This window comes from Pelophylax lessonae (assembly GCF_965119305.1).
Source record: "Pelophylax lessonae genome assembly, chromosome: 1".
Lineage (NCBI taxonomy): Eukaryota > Metazoa > Chordata > Amphibia > Anura > Ranidae > Pelophylax > Pelophylax lessonae.
In genome coordinates, this window is record NC_138768.1 from 755248046 (window position 1) to 755263530 (window position 15485).

The window sequence follows — 15485 nt, forward strand, 5'->3', positions numbered from 1 at the left end:
AAGAGTTTGGCCAATTCTACTCCTCGTTGTATTCACTGAAGGAGATTGACTCCTCTACTGCGGAGATGGAGGAATATTTGGAAAGGTCTCGGCTCCCTACATTATCCAGTGAAATCAGAGAGCAGTTGGATGAACCGATTTCATTGTTGGAGGTCCAACAGACTATAGGAGCTATGAAGTTGAAGAAGGCTCCTGGGCCGGATGGATTCACACTCCTATATTTTCAAGTATTCCTCTTTATTTTGGGCCCGTACCTGGTCAGACTGTATAATTCAGTAAGGGAGGGTTCTAATATGCTTAGAGACACATTAGCGGCACATATTACTATTCTATTGAAAGAAGGGAAGGATCCTACATTATGTGGAAGTTACAGGCCCATCTCTTTACTTAACATTGATTTGAAAATTTTTACAAAAATTTTAGCCAATCGTTTAGCCCCACATCTCATGGACCTTATTCACCTTGACCAAGTGGGTTTTGTCCCTGGCCGGGAGGCTAGGGACAACACCACTAAAGTGTTAAATTTGATCCATGTGGCTAACACTTCCCAAATACAGAGTGTTTTTATTAACACCGACGCGGAAAAAGCCTTTGATAGGGAGAATTGGCGCTTCATGTTTGCGGTTCTTAAATATATAGGCTTGGGAAGCAATATGATGCGATGGATCACTAATGTATATTCAACCACTACAGCACAAGTTAAGGTGAACGGTCTGTTATCTGAACCTTTCTCTATTAATAATGGTACGAGACAGGGTTGTCCCTTGTCTCTCCTTTTATTTGCTCTCTCGTTGGAACCTTTCCTTTGTACTGTACGCCAAAACCCAGATATACAGGGAGTGAGGATTGGCGGAAGCCAACATAAGATATCAGCCTATGCCGATGATCTTATGTTCTCGGTGACGAACCCCTCCCTCTCCCTTCCAAGTTTATTGCGGGAACTGACCAGGTACGGATCCCTTTCAAATTTTAAAATTAATTTTAATAAATCAGAGGCAATGGGAGTGGGGGTCCGCCCGCACAACCTACGTACCCTCCAAATGAGTTTTGGTTTCCGATGGACAGACAGGGCCTTAAGATATTTAGATACTTTAATTCCATCTTGTCTATCTAAGGTCTATGACCTGAATTTCCCTCCCTTGATTGGGGAGACACGTTCTCTCCTGGACAAGTGGCAGAGGGGTCTACACTCATGGTTTGGCAGGTGTAACCTGCTAAAAATGAGTATACTACCCAAACATCTTTACTTGTTAAGGGCCCTTCCGATAAGGCCACCTGCCAGGTACTTTCACTTGATCCATTCCCTTTTCACTAAATTTGTGTGGGCACAGAAAAGACCTCGCCTTGCACGGAAGCAAATGATCCGACCAAGAGTATTTGGCGGTTTAGCTTTACCGGATATTCAGAAGTATTTCCAAGCAGTCCATCTTGGCAGAGTGGTTGATCTCTTATGGTCCTCTTATGGGTACAACATTACGAATATGTAATCAGGTCATGACACGGCACTTTCTTTCCCCCTACTGCTCCCCACTAATGCCAGTAATTGGAAATCCGCGGTTTATACCGGGCCTGGTCTCACCAGATTTAGTGGCACTGGGAGTTTCTGGATATACACGGGTGGCCCAGTTTCTGGTGTCGGATAGATGGCCGTCACTGGAGAATTTAACAAACATGGATGGACATTTTAGACTGACATTTTGGTCAGCTCTACAACTTCATCATTTTCTACACACACTGTCGAATCCAGCAGACTTCGCAAGAAGTTTGACGAAATTTGAAGAGTATTGTCTGAAAGAGGGGGTCCTGTCACATACGCTCTCTTTACTTTACAGTCTACTAACGATCCCGATAGATGACCCTCCCCTGCCGTGTTTGACTAAATGGGCATCTGATTTGCAACGTACCTTTACACCACGGCAAATACAAAATATTATCTCACTTGCTTTTAAATCGTCTATCTGCACCAGAATTCAAGAGACTAATTTCAAGTTAATGCTAGATGGTACTATACACCCCACAGACTTCATAGGATTTTTCCAAATACTTCGGCGAATTGTTGGCGGTGTGGGGGGGGGGGGGGGGGGAGATACAACGCTGCTTCATATTTTTTGGTCTTGTCCTAAACTTAGTATATTGGTCTGAAATTAGAGCTATTGTCCAAAAATTTACGGAATACTCTATCCAAGAGGATCCAGCTTTTTTTTTGCTCCACCTTTCAGACATTCCTGTGCAGAGATACGAGAAATCGGTGGTGCGACATTTGGTTAATGCAGCGAAGGCGTGTATTCTGGTATTATGGAAAAGTCCCAGCCCCCCGCCGGTAAAAGAGTGGGTGCGGAGGGTAGAGGCCATTAATAAGATGGAGGATTTAGTGTTAACATCACAGGGCAAACGAGAATTATACCACGAGACCTGGGAACCCTGGAATACTTATATCCTGTCTGATGAGGGTATATCTTTGTTGCTCTCGTAGATGGTGAAGTAGCCTACTTTGTTGGAGATGGGGGGGGGGGGAGGGGAGGGGAGAGGGAGAGAGAATTCTTTTTTTTTTTTTTTTTTTGTTTGTTTTTTCTATTTCTTTCTCTGTTGTATGTTTGTCTTGTTGTTTGTTTGTTCGTTTTGGGCAATAAATGGGGCAATCTGGAATGGACGGGTAATGTGAGAGTTTACTTAATTGTCAGTTGAGATATATGTTGTAGGAAGGTATTTAATTTTAGGGGAACCTCTTGTAGAGGTACAAGGAGGGTGCCGTGACGACCTGAATTCCTGTTTGCCTTTTTCTTTTTGCTGATTAATTGAATATTGATTGTATCACGATAATTTGTTCGGCATGTATGTAATCGAGGTTCCAATGTATGCCTTTTTTGTGTTTGGTTTATGTTTTTCTTTAAAAAAAGTAAATAAAAAAAAAATTATATTTGAAAATGCACACGCAGAAACACATCCAGAGCAGATCTGGAGTGCATTTTTGTGGTGTGAACCAGCCCTTACAGTTTTGCCAATAGGTCTCCTTAGGGTCCTTTCACACGGGTGGTCCGTATGTCCGTTTTTCATCCCATTTTTTTGCTGATGAAAAACTGACATAATGCATGTCAGTGCCGGTTCACACTCCGTTTACCATCTGCAAATGGATGGGATGATAAACGGATATACGGACCAGATGACACAAGTGTCATCCGTGTCCGTAAAAAAAAAAAGTGCTGGAGCGGATCAAAAAACAGTCCGCCCCATGTGAAAGGACCCTTAAACACTCAAATACCTATAAGAGAATGTGTGTTGTGGCAAAGGAACTGTAAAAGGGCCTACATGTAGTGAGCAAAACCAACAAAGCACAAATACATCACAAAACATTCCAAAATGTATTATACAAAAGTTAAAGGCATAGTAGTAACCACATCCATGTGTTGTACCAAGGTTAAGTTCACCTTCAGTAATACAGAGAATATTCCTGTTTTTATAAAACTTGTCCAGATAAGATTGACTAGTTTTGAAGACACTTTCCAAATGTGTAATGGGTATTAGATTTGTAATTTTATGTCCCTAGAACACCAAACGGTGCTCCCTGCATGTTGGGCCTCTGTATGTGGCTAGGCTGCGTAAAAGTCTCACATATGTGGTATCGCCATACTCAGAAGGACTAGCAGAATGTATTTTGGGGTGTCATTTTTTTGCTACGTACATGCTATGTGTTAGAAATATCTTCTAACTGAACAACTTTGTGTAAAAAAAAAAAAAAAAAATGCGTTTTAAAAACTTACCACATTTTCAAAAAACCTGTTCAAAAGACTCATAATGCCTCCTAGATTATGTGTTGGGGTGTTTGCTTTCCAAAATGGGGTCATTTTGTGGGGGGTTTTCATTGTCCTGGTGCTCCAGGGCCTTCAAAGTGTGATAGATAGTCAGGAAATTAAATGTGTAATTTATGCTCCTAGAACGCCTGGAGGTGCTACTTGGATGTTGTGCCTCTCTATGTAGCCAGGCTGTGGAAAAGTCTCACACATGTGGTATTGTCATACTCAGGAGTAGCAGAATGTATTTTGGGGTGTAGTTGCAAGTATGCCTATACAGTGTGTGAGAAATAACTTGGTAATATGACAGTTTTGTGAAAAAAATAAAATAAAATAAATAAAAAAATCTTCATTTTGAATTGTGGGGATAAAATGAGAACTTCAAAAAACTCATCATGCCTCCTACTAAATACCTTGGAATGTCTAAATGTCTACTTTTTTTAGGGGTCATTTGGGGGGTATTTTTACTTCCCTGGCTTGTAAGGGCTCTTTCACACATGGAGTCCGTCAGACAGACTCCGTTTTTCTCCGCGGGGGATCGATCCGCTGATCCCCCGCTGAGCAGGAGGATGACAGCTGTTCTCAGTGCTGTGTGCAGAGACACAGCTGTCAAGTCCCCATGCATCTTTATGGAGGAATCGGATGGGAACGGACCGTCTGTCTATTCTCTTCCGATCCCATCCGCGGGACAGATGGAAAATGGGGTTTCCATCCGTCCAGATTTGACGGATTGGATCGGATGTCAGCAGACATGTCTCAGCTGACATCCGATGCCCCATAGAGATGCATGGGGGGACCGTTCAGATCCGCCAAAAAAACTGACAGGCGGATCTGAACGGTCCGCCTGTGTGAAAGGACCCTTAGGGCTCTTTCGCACGGTCCGCCTCCGTAGGCGGATCCTGCTGCTCAGCTGGGATCGATCCGCCGATCCCCGCTGAGCCGGCGGATGACAGCTTGCAGTGCGGAGAGGGAGGTGTCACAGCTGCCACTGCTCTCTATGGGGGATCGGATGAGAGCGGACCGCCTGTCCGCTCTCATCCGATCCCTGAACGGATGGAAAAATAGGGTTTCCATCCGTCCAGATTTCACGGACAGGATCGGATACGGATGGCAGCGGGTGTCAGCGGAGGTGTCTCCGCTGACATCCGCTGCCCCATAGAGCTGCATAGAGGATCCGATCAGATCTGCCTAAAAAACTGACAGGCGGATCTGATCGGATCGCCTGTGTGAAAGAGCCCTTAGTGTTTCAAGAAATGCCAGCAGTACATCAGGTGTGATCAATTTTCAATGAAATGCACCATAGCTTGTAGACTCTATAACCTTCACAAAGACTAAATAATATATACTTATCTGGGTTATTTTTACCAAAGATATGTAGCAGTATAACTTTGGCCAAAATTACTAAATGTGCTAAATTTTAAAACTTTTTGGTCTTTTTTCATTTACAGCGCAAAAAAAATAAATAAATAACTCAGTGATGATTAAATACCACCAACAGAAAGCTCTATGTGTGTGAAGAAAAAAAGGATAACAATTTAATATGGGTACAGAGTTGCATGACTGCGTAATTGTCATTCAAAATGTTAGAGCACTGAAAGCTGAAAATTGGTCTGGTTACAAAGTGCACAGTGGGTAAGTGGTTATTGTCTTGTGTGTCAGCCTATTTCTCTATTGATATGGTTCTTTACAATAAGGCTACGTTCACATGTTAGCGTAGCGGACCGTGGCAGAATCACCGCGATTCTGCCCGTGATACGGAAATCATTGCAAATCGCGGGACGCCTGTGCGTTGCCGTTGATTTGCAATGGCACCCCGAAATGCTGTGCAATGTTGCCGCGATGTCCGACTGCCGAATCGCGGTAACATCGCGCAAACAAAATCGCGGGTCGCGTGACGCCCAAAAAAGGTACAAGAGCTTCTTTGGGGCGTCATGCAACCCGTACTTTTGTTTGCAAGCGGAAATCGCGGCAACATCGCACGGCGTTTGGGGTGCCATTGCAAATCAACGGCAACGCAAAGGCGTCCCGCGATTTGCAATGATTTCCGGATCGCGGGCAGAATCGCAGTGATTCTACCACGGTCCGCTACGCTAACATGTGTACGTAGCCTAATGTGTTAATATGTTTTTAGATGTGCTCCTGAAGAAGAAAGTGTTTTCAAAAGGTGCCAAGCTTCTTATGTGGACCGGTTTTGTAAAAATAGGAATATTCTCTGTATTACAGTATATGTGAACTTTGCCTGGGCACAACACATGGATGTATTACCACTATGTAATTTTTTTACTTTTATATGATACATTTTGGAATTTTAGGTGATACATTTCTGTTTTGCTGATTTTGCTTGCGACATGTATGCCCTTTTACCGTCCCTTTGCTTCAACATACATTCTGATACAGTTGTGCTCATAAGTTTACATACCCTGGCAGAATTTATGATTTCGTGGCCATTTTTCAGAGAATATGAACGATAATACAGAAACTTTTCTTTCACTCATAGTTAGTGTTTGGCTGAAGCCATTTATTATCAATCAACTGTGTTTACGCTTTTTAAATCATAATGACAACAGAAACTTCACAAATGACCCTGATCAGAAGTTTACATACCCTGGTGATTTTGGCCTGATAACATGCACACAAGTTGACACAAAAGGGGTTTGAATGGCAGGTCAATGAGTTTCTGGACTCCTGACAGACCCTTGCAGCTTTCATCCAGTGCTGCACTGACGTTTCTAGATTCTGAGTCATGGGGAAAGCAAAAGAATTGTCAAAGGATCTGCAGGAAAAAGTAGTTGAGTTGTATAAAACAGGCAAGGGATATAAAAAGGAATTGAGAATGCCAATCAGCAGTGGTCAAGCTCCAATAAAGAATTGGAAAATTAGGTGGTGTTCTGTTGAAACCAAACCATGGTCAGGTAAACTAATATTTCAGCCACAACTGCCAGGAAAAATGTTCGGGATGCAAAGAAAAACCCACAAATAACTTCAGGTGAAATACAGGACTCTCTGAAAACGTGGTGCTGCTGTTTCAAGATGCAAAATAAGAGGGCACTTGAAGAAAGATGGGCTGCATGGTCGAGTCGCCAGAAGAAAGACATTACTACGCAAATTCCACAAAGTATCCTGCTTACAATACGCCAAACAGCCCAGAGACAAGCCTCAAACCTTCTGGCACAAAGTCATTTGGACAAAATTGAGCTTTTTGGCCACAACCATAAACGCTACATTTGGAGAGGAGTCAACAAGGTCTATGATGAAAGGTACACCATTCCTACTGTGAAACACGGAGGTGGATAGCTGATGTTTTGGGGATGTGTGAGCTATAAAGGCAAAGGAAATTTGGTCAGAATTGATGGCAAGATGAATGCAGTATGTTATCAAAAAATACTGGAGAAAAATTTGCTTTCATCAGCCCGGAAGCTGCGCATTGGACGTACTTGGACATTCCAACATGACAATGATCCTAAACACAAGGCCAGGTTGACCTGTCATTGGCTACAGCAGAATAAAGTGAAGGTTCTGGAGTGACCATCTCAGTCTCCTGACCTCAATATCATTGAACCACTCTGGGGAGATCTCAAAACGTGCAGTTAATGCAAGACAGCCCAAGAATTTACAGAAACTGGAGGCTTTTTGCCAGGAAGAATGGGCAGCTTTACCATCTGAGAAGATAAAGAGCCTCATCCATAAATACCACAAAATACTTCAAGCTGTCATTGATGTTAAAGGGGGCAATACACAGTTTTAAAAACTGGGGTATGTAAACTTTTGATCAGGGTCATTTGGGAAGTTTTTGTTGTCATTATGATTTAAAGATTAAACACAGTTGATTGATAATAAATAGCTTCAGCTAAACACGAACCATGAGTCCCCGTTCACACTAAGGCCTCACAGGTCGCCTCCCATAGGGAAGCTGCGGACCCGTTCTAATAGGAGCGACACAAGTCGCTCCGACTTAGAAAAAGGGTCCGGAGCTTCTTTGGGGCGACCAGGAGACGACCGCCGTAGACTTCAATGTTATGAAGTCCGTGGCGGCCGCTCCTCGGAGGTCGCGGTGCGAAGTAGCATCGCCCCTATGTGAATGGGGCCTGAGTGAAAGAAAAGTTTTTATGCCATCATTCATATTCTCTGAAAAATGGCCAAGAAATCATAAATTCTGCCAGGGTATGTAAACTTATGAGCACAACTGTATATATATTAGTGGGATGTGGGCATACTAGCATGGTATCTTCTTCCCCTACTGTGATCAAGTCAAACACCTGTCTGTGAAGTCCGACTTTTTCTTGTGATGGGGTGACAACACTGCTGCACTGCTGAATTTAGAGCAGCATTGTCTCCCTCAGTCTTTGCTTGCTTGTACTACACTGAGATTAGATGTTGCAGGGGGGTATGGCTATCAGCATTGTCACTGCAGACTAAGGGCTCTTTCACACGGGCGATCAGTTTTTTGGCTCCGCTCCGGTCCGCAAACGGATGGTATGTTCGCATATCATCCCATCCTCACATGTTCATCTGGCATGTGAGTCCTGGCTCATTTACGCTTGACTGCTGCTGGCTAACCCTACTGCTTCTCTATACTGATTGCAGATGTATGCTTTTCCCTGTTTGCTGGGAGTGTGAAGCCTCCTCTCTATCACTCACCTGGGCACGGAGGGTTCATCTATATTGCATGTACCTCCACTGGGCCACCTTCATTTACCGCTGTGAACTCAGGAGGACCTTGGTCACGGCCCCCACCCTAAAGTGGATCAGTACCTCCTCCAAAGGTGCCCCAAGAGTCTAGAGAGTAGTAGAGCATCACATGCTTCTTGAACCTATACCTGTTTGTCTGCAATATGCCATGCTGCTGAAACTTCCTGCACTGCTTGCTTTGCCATCGCTTCATATGCCTTGATCATTAATAGATGCTTATTCAGGATCTCCTTTCATAAACTGTACCTTAATGCCGGATTCTAATGCTGTGGAGATATAAAGCCCCTTGACCCCAGTGGGAGAAACATAAGTCTTCCCAATCTGTGACCTGTGATGTCCTAAATTATGAAGTTTGCTATTCTTCCTATGGACTAATTCAAGATTGAAGTCTGGCGGCACCTACATAATAATAATCACAATTTATGTGAAGTTTTGTATCCTTACCCCTGACTGGGAAATCATTATATTCTCCATCTGTCTGCGAATTTGGAGGTGGGCAGGTGCACTGGGGTGGTGGCTTATTTGGATGGCTCCGTGTTGATTGGGTGGTGGGTGGAGCCCTAGTGGGGTACTAGTGTCATTGTAGAGGCGGACCTTATGCTTTGTGATTTTATCCAATGTCCATGAGTTTACTATACCTTGCACTCATTTATTGTCTTTGCAGTTTTTTAACCTGTTTCAATAAAGTACACCTTTTACCCACCATCTACCCTTGTTTGAGCCTTTAATGCAACTTCTCTTTGTTTATTTTTACATATGTTTTCAGTTGCTTGGCTCGCCGGCCACACTCCGTTAGGTATTTGGATGGTCATATTTGAATTTGATGGCACATCCTCACGCCCTAGGATTCTCAGGGCGTCTGAGTGATTTTCTTGTGGTCCTTTCCCGTCCCTTTTTCCCCCCAATTTTTGTATGAGTGTTCGAGTAGCCTGGATGGGAGGAGCAGTGAAGCAGCTGCATATAGAGGAATGTTTCCATATTCCTCCTGCAGCCACTGAATGTCTGATTCTTCTCCTCTCCCTTCTGCAGGCATTTAGCGGCTACAGGAGGAATATGGAAAGATCAATTCCTCTATATGCAGCTGCCCCACCACTCTTCCTATCCAACTTCTTTTGCAGCCCCCTTCCCTTTCCAGCCCCCCCCCAGTGCTCTTCAGCCCCACCCCATCCAGCCCCCCTTGTTCTCTTTCGCTTTTCAGCTCTCCACCCCCCTGTGCTCCCTGGTTCCCCCCCTCAGTGATCTACAGTCCCCCCCCCAGTGCTCTCCAGTCCCCCGCTCCCCCCCGTGCTCTCCATCCACCCCCCCCCCCCCCCTGCTCTCCATTCCCCTAGTTTTCCCTGCCCCCCCCGTGCTCTCCACCCCCACACTCTCCAACCCCCCTGCATTGCTTTCCAAGCCCCCCCCTAATTCTCTCCAGCCCCCCCCCTGTGCCCTTCAGCTCCTCCAGTGCTCTCTGCTTCCCCTGTGCTCTCCGGTCCCCCTAGTGCTCTTCTATCATATCTGCAGTCTCTGACCATCTCTTGTATCACAACCGTAGTCTCTGACCATCTCTTGTATCACAACCGTAGTCTCTGACCATCTCTTGTATCATGTTGCCAGATATAGGATCCGCCCCAGGTGCCAAATGCTCTAGGTATGCCACTGGCCCACTCTATCCTTCTTTCTCCATGCCTACTAAACAGCTAAACACAATGGGGGTGGGAGGCTTCACTTCCCTGTTATTCTAAGCACATACACACCATAGACACAGGCTGGAGGGGTGTGACATACAATTTATAACTTTTTTGAAACGCGTTTTTATGGATATTTTTGTTATTTTGTCTGTTACTGTTAAAATAAATCTACCAATAAAATTATAGACTTATCATTTGTTAGTGGGCAAATGTACAAAATCAGCAGAGATCAAATACTTTTTTCCCCCCACTGTAACCTACGATTGGCAGAAATCCACCCACACCATGTTATTGCCAAAAATATAAAAAATTTGATTTCAAATATATATCTGTATGACGATTTAAAACAGTTTATTGATATTAAATTATTTACTCCGTATTCCAGAGGCTTTTTTTTTTATCATGTGATCTGCAACAGAGGACTAGATGCTTCTCCTGCTTAGGCTTCCCTGCAGACATCCTGGGAAAGAGCTGGGTCATGTGACAGCTGTAGATCGCTTAGGTTTTTTTTTTTTCTTTATTATAAGAATTGCAGTGCCATCATCCATTTACATGGAGATAGAAGGAATGATGTAAAATAAACAGCGTGTGTTTAGTATCACTTTAACCACTTATGGATCTGAAGGTTTTCCCCCTTAATGACCAGGCCATTTTTTGCGATATGGCACTGCGTTATTTTAATTGACAATTGCTTGGTTACAACGTTGTACCCAAATAAAATTAATGTCAGTTTTTTCCCCACAAATAGAGCTTTCTTTTGCTGGTATTTGATCACCTCTGTGATTTTTATTTCTTGCGCTATAAAGAAAAAAAGAGAGTGACAATTTCTGCTATATAACCTTACCAATAAAAAAAAAAAAAAAAAAAAAAAATTAAAAATCAAATGTTTCACTCATTTTAGGCCAATTTGTATTCTGCTACATATTTTTGGTAAAAAAAATCCCAATAAGTGTATACGAATTGGTTTGCGCAAAAGTTATCGCGTCTACAAACTTGGGTAAAGATTTGTAATTTTTATTTATTTTTTACTAGTATTGGCTGCGATCAGTGATTTTTGCGGCGGACAGATTGGACACCTTACTGACATTTTTGACACGTTTGGGGGGGACCAGTTACATTACTACAGTAATCAGTGCTAAAAATATGCACTGTTACTGTACTAATGACGCTGGCAGGGAAGAGGTTAACACCAGGGGCGATCAAAGGGTTAATCGTGTCCCTAGGGGATGCTTTCTAACAGTGTGGGGATTGTATTTACTGAATAAACACAGAGACCTGTCTTCCTAAATAAGAGGAACACAGGATCCGTGTGTTGATTTCTGACAGAACACTGGTCTGGCCTGTTTACAATGGCAGACTGTTGTTCTGCTTCCATGGGGAGCAATAGCGGGTGCCCGGCGGCAATCGCAGCCGCCGGACCCGCTGATTGGCTCCCCCTGTGGCGAAAGGGCGTGTGCGCCCCCACTAACGGTTTGCGAAGCGATGTACAGTTATGTCGTTTCGCGGGAAAGAGCCGACCTGCCGCAGTATATGTATGGGTTCATGTACACAGGACAGTAGAAAACCTTTTCTGACTTATGAAAATTTGACAGCTGGAAACTGATGGTGAAAAACTCCAGTTTTACAGCTTTTACGTCCCGCATTTATGCGAGTTTAGCAGCAGTTATGAGCGTTTGAGGTTAGAATCGTTTTTTAACCTGTTGCCGACCACCCGCCACATTTTTACTGCGGCAGGATGGCTCTCCTGCGCAAACCGATGTAGACCTACATCGCTCACGCGCCTGTTATATAGCAGAATGTGAAAATTAGAATGTGAAAATTATTGGGTTTTTTTCAGAATTGTCGCTCTTTTTTTGTTTATAGCGCAAAAAATAAAAAAATCACAAAAGGTGATCAAATACCACCAAAAGAAAGCTCTATTTGTGGGGAAAGGTACAGCGTCGCATGACCACGCAATTGTCCGTTAAAGTAATGGATTGCCGAATCGCAAAATATGGCCTGGTCATTAAGGGGGGAAATCTTCCGGTCCAGAAGTGGTTAAAAGGATAACCTCAGGAGACCCTCCCAATTCTCACAATGCATGAAAAACAAGTGAATTATGAACTATTTTAGCCATTTTAAACAATAAAGCTTACCTGCAAACGCACCTGTCAGTGAAATAAATAGTAAGTTTTAATGTATAATCTTAAAATAAAATAAAGGGGAACTAGAATGGTTATGGATCAACTTTTTATTTTGAGCTTAAAAATTTAAATTTTATGCTTAAGCAAGCAATGGGAAGTATATTGGAACAACTGAGAGTGGGCTCTACTCAAAAAGCTATCAGCTAATCATTTATAAACACAATAAAAGCTAATAATTTATAAAAGCAATGATTTACCGTTTATATAAAAGGGATACATGTGCCAAAGAGCTTCACTTCTGGCAGGTGTAACTTTTATTTAAGATACAACAGATGTTACAGAGACCTGCATTTCCCATTTCATTATTAAATGGGCAATAAGTCAAAATGTGCTTGCACTAAAACTTAAATGACAATTCACTCTAAAAATGATTACCCAGCATCACTACCAATTCTATACCTGTATGAGGTAATAGAATGCTGAGGGACATAATAATTCGGATCACTGTAGAGAACTATATTTTAAGTGGCTGACTGAATTTAGTGGTTTCCTCAATTAGCTCCTGCAAAATCAACAGCATTGTCATTTCAGAAAACCGCATGATGGCACTTATCCTATCTGCCATTGGCCTTACTGATAGACTGATATAAAGGACTAAATCATGACAACACATTTTTTTTTTGTTATTTTAGAAAGGTTTTACAAGTTACCTGGCTTAGAAGTTCTGTAGGCTAAATCACACTTGGGGCACCACAATCAAAGCACAGCAGAACTTGCTTGAATAGGACAAGGGAACATTTTCTGGCCCATAGAGTAGATTACCTTACCTTCCATGGATTTTCCTGTCCATATGTTCACCCATTTGGATGAGTAAATTAAACCCTTTGTAATCTCCAAGCTGCTGTGATTGGAGCTTATATGGAGTTATAGCCACTCCGTCAGCTAAACTTTCTGAGAGACAAAAGGCTGGGGACTTGTTCCCCCCATGTGACAGAGTGGGTTGCTTGGGCTCAGCACTGTCACATGAGGAAATGGAGTGAGCCAGATGCTTCCACCATACCTGGAAGCACTGAGTATTTATTTTCCTTTCTGGTGGCACAACTAAGCAGCAGAACAGCAAAGGGAAAATTAGTTTAAGCTGGCATTGAAGTGAACCTCTTATTTTTGCCAGCGTGGGAAAGAACAAGTTCACTTTAGGTTGCATCTCAAATATCAAAATAGTATTTTCCACTCAGGTTGTTGCCAAGTGGAAAAAGATTTCACTGAACTTACTCAGTAAGAAGAAAGATGTCTTTACCTTGCCAGTGTAGTTTTTCCAGATCCTGGGGCACCTCTTAACAGTATTAGCACTTTTCCTACTAAACGTGTCACTTTTTTAGAGTTCTGAGCAATAGGCTGTGGTTTGGGTTTAGGCACAGTTATAGGCTTTGCATTTCCAGCACTCCACTGTGTTGGAGAAAATGGATTCCAGACATATGCAGAGGGAACCTGAGTATTATAAGAAATGACTCCACTAGGCTGTATTGCACATGCAGCATATGGCCATTGTACAGGATTAGCAACTATTGGAGTGATGAATGAGCCTTGTTGACTGGTTCCTGGAATAAATGTTGATGCCAATGGATTCCATTTAATTTGTGACTTAGGAGAAACACTTGGTGCAATAGACGGTGCAGTTAATACTGATTGGATGCTCTTTTGGCTAAATTTCTGAACAGCAGGCATTTCACTGCTTACAAAATGTCTTTGGGAAGTAGTAGTTCCAATCCTAGGATTCTGTAAAAAAGTGTCATGTGTGCCAGGAGAAGTCATAAAAGCAGCTTCTGTTTGTTCCAGTTCAGTTATTTTGGGTTTAACCGATGATGTAGTAGAGATGGTTTCAGCATTAGATTTGTGGGGTGAATCACCCAGTTGTAACTCCTCTGCCCTAGCCAGGCTTATCTGGGTCTGAGCGATGCTTTCCAAATACTCTGTGTGAAATGAGGTATTCCCAGGTGATGTGGAATGAACCTGTTGTGGCAGAACACCGCTGGTTGATGCTTCGGATAATGAAATCTCAGGTTTCTCTTTGCTACAAATAACTTCTGAACTGGTTAGGCCATACCTATCCAATGCTTCATCTAACAACATATCCAGGTCATTGGAACCAGTCTCATCTATGCCCAGGTCATCTGGGTAATCTTCTGCTTTGTCAGTTACAGTGTCCTCATTTTCTGGACTATGTGAATTCATCTGGAAACCATCCAAATAAGATGTAATATTTTCAAAACATGTGGACTCCAACTTAGCCTCCATTTTAGCAACCGTTGAGAGCTCCAAGAGATAGTCCATCACTATTTCAACTAGTATAAAAACAAAAAGAAATCTAAAGTTAAACATGACACCAAAGCATAATCATTGTGCATATTAAAATTTTCTACTTTTTTTTTTTTATTAAAAGGTTTTTTAATTTCCCACAACAGTGTACAATTTTCCAATGCATAAACATATTCTATGTTCAGTACAATCATTCCAAAAGTAACATGTCCTGAGTGACGACAGAAATTATGGCTATGAAAGAACACTTAAATATGATAGAACATGGACATACTTTATGTTGATACATACAGGAAGAGAGCATAAAAGTGACATATACGACCCAGGCCTGAGCGAACATCACAAAAAGGAGGGAGACAAGATTAGAAGATCTACACACGTGTCAGATATATGAAGCCAACGGTCCCAAACCCTATTATTTTTTGCAGGGGACCCTCTATTCATGTAAATACATTTTTTATAAGGTAATGTGATGTTTACATCAGCTTTCCAGTCAGATAGTCTGGGGGGAGCTTGCCTCATCCATAATTTGGCTATTGCTTTCCGAGCCAAGAATAGAGTTTTATTTAAAAATGTTTTGGTGTATTTGTCACCATCGGTATCAGGAAGAACAGGATTTGGGATCCAAAGTCAGCGGAGACCCCATGTTGTCGTAAAGAAAATCCACCACCTGGTTCCAGAATCCCTGTATGTATGGGCAGGACCATAGGAGGTGGTAGAATGTGCCTGGTGCTTGAGTGCATAATAGGCATGTGGAAGATTGTCCCCGATTAAATTTAGCCAACCTTGAAGGAGTAAGGTATGCGTGGTGTAAAATGTATAGTTGGGTCAGTCTATCTGACAATTTAGGTGAAACAGCTTTGCATGCTGTTTCTAATGCCTCACTCCAGTCGTCA

At 42.6% G+C, this 15485-nt stretch overlaps 1 protein-coding gene across 1 annotated transcript in view; it reads right to left on the bottom strand.

Moving 5' to 3' along the window:
- Positions 1–15485, bottom strand: part of N4BP2 (NEDD4 binding protein 2) — a 337469-nt gene that overhangs the window by 255852 nt on the left and 66132 nt on the right. The window contains exon 4 of the mRNA XM_082258615.1: positions 13571–14615. Within this exon, the coding sequence (XP_082114741.1) occupies positions 13571–14615 (1045 nt within the window). The remainder of the gene's footprint in view (positions 1–13570; positions 14616–15485) is intronic.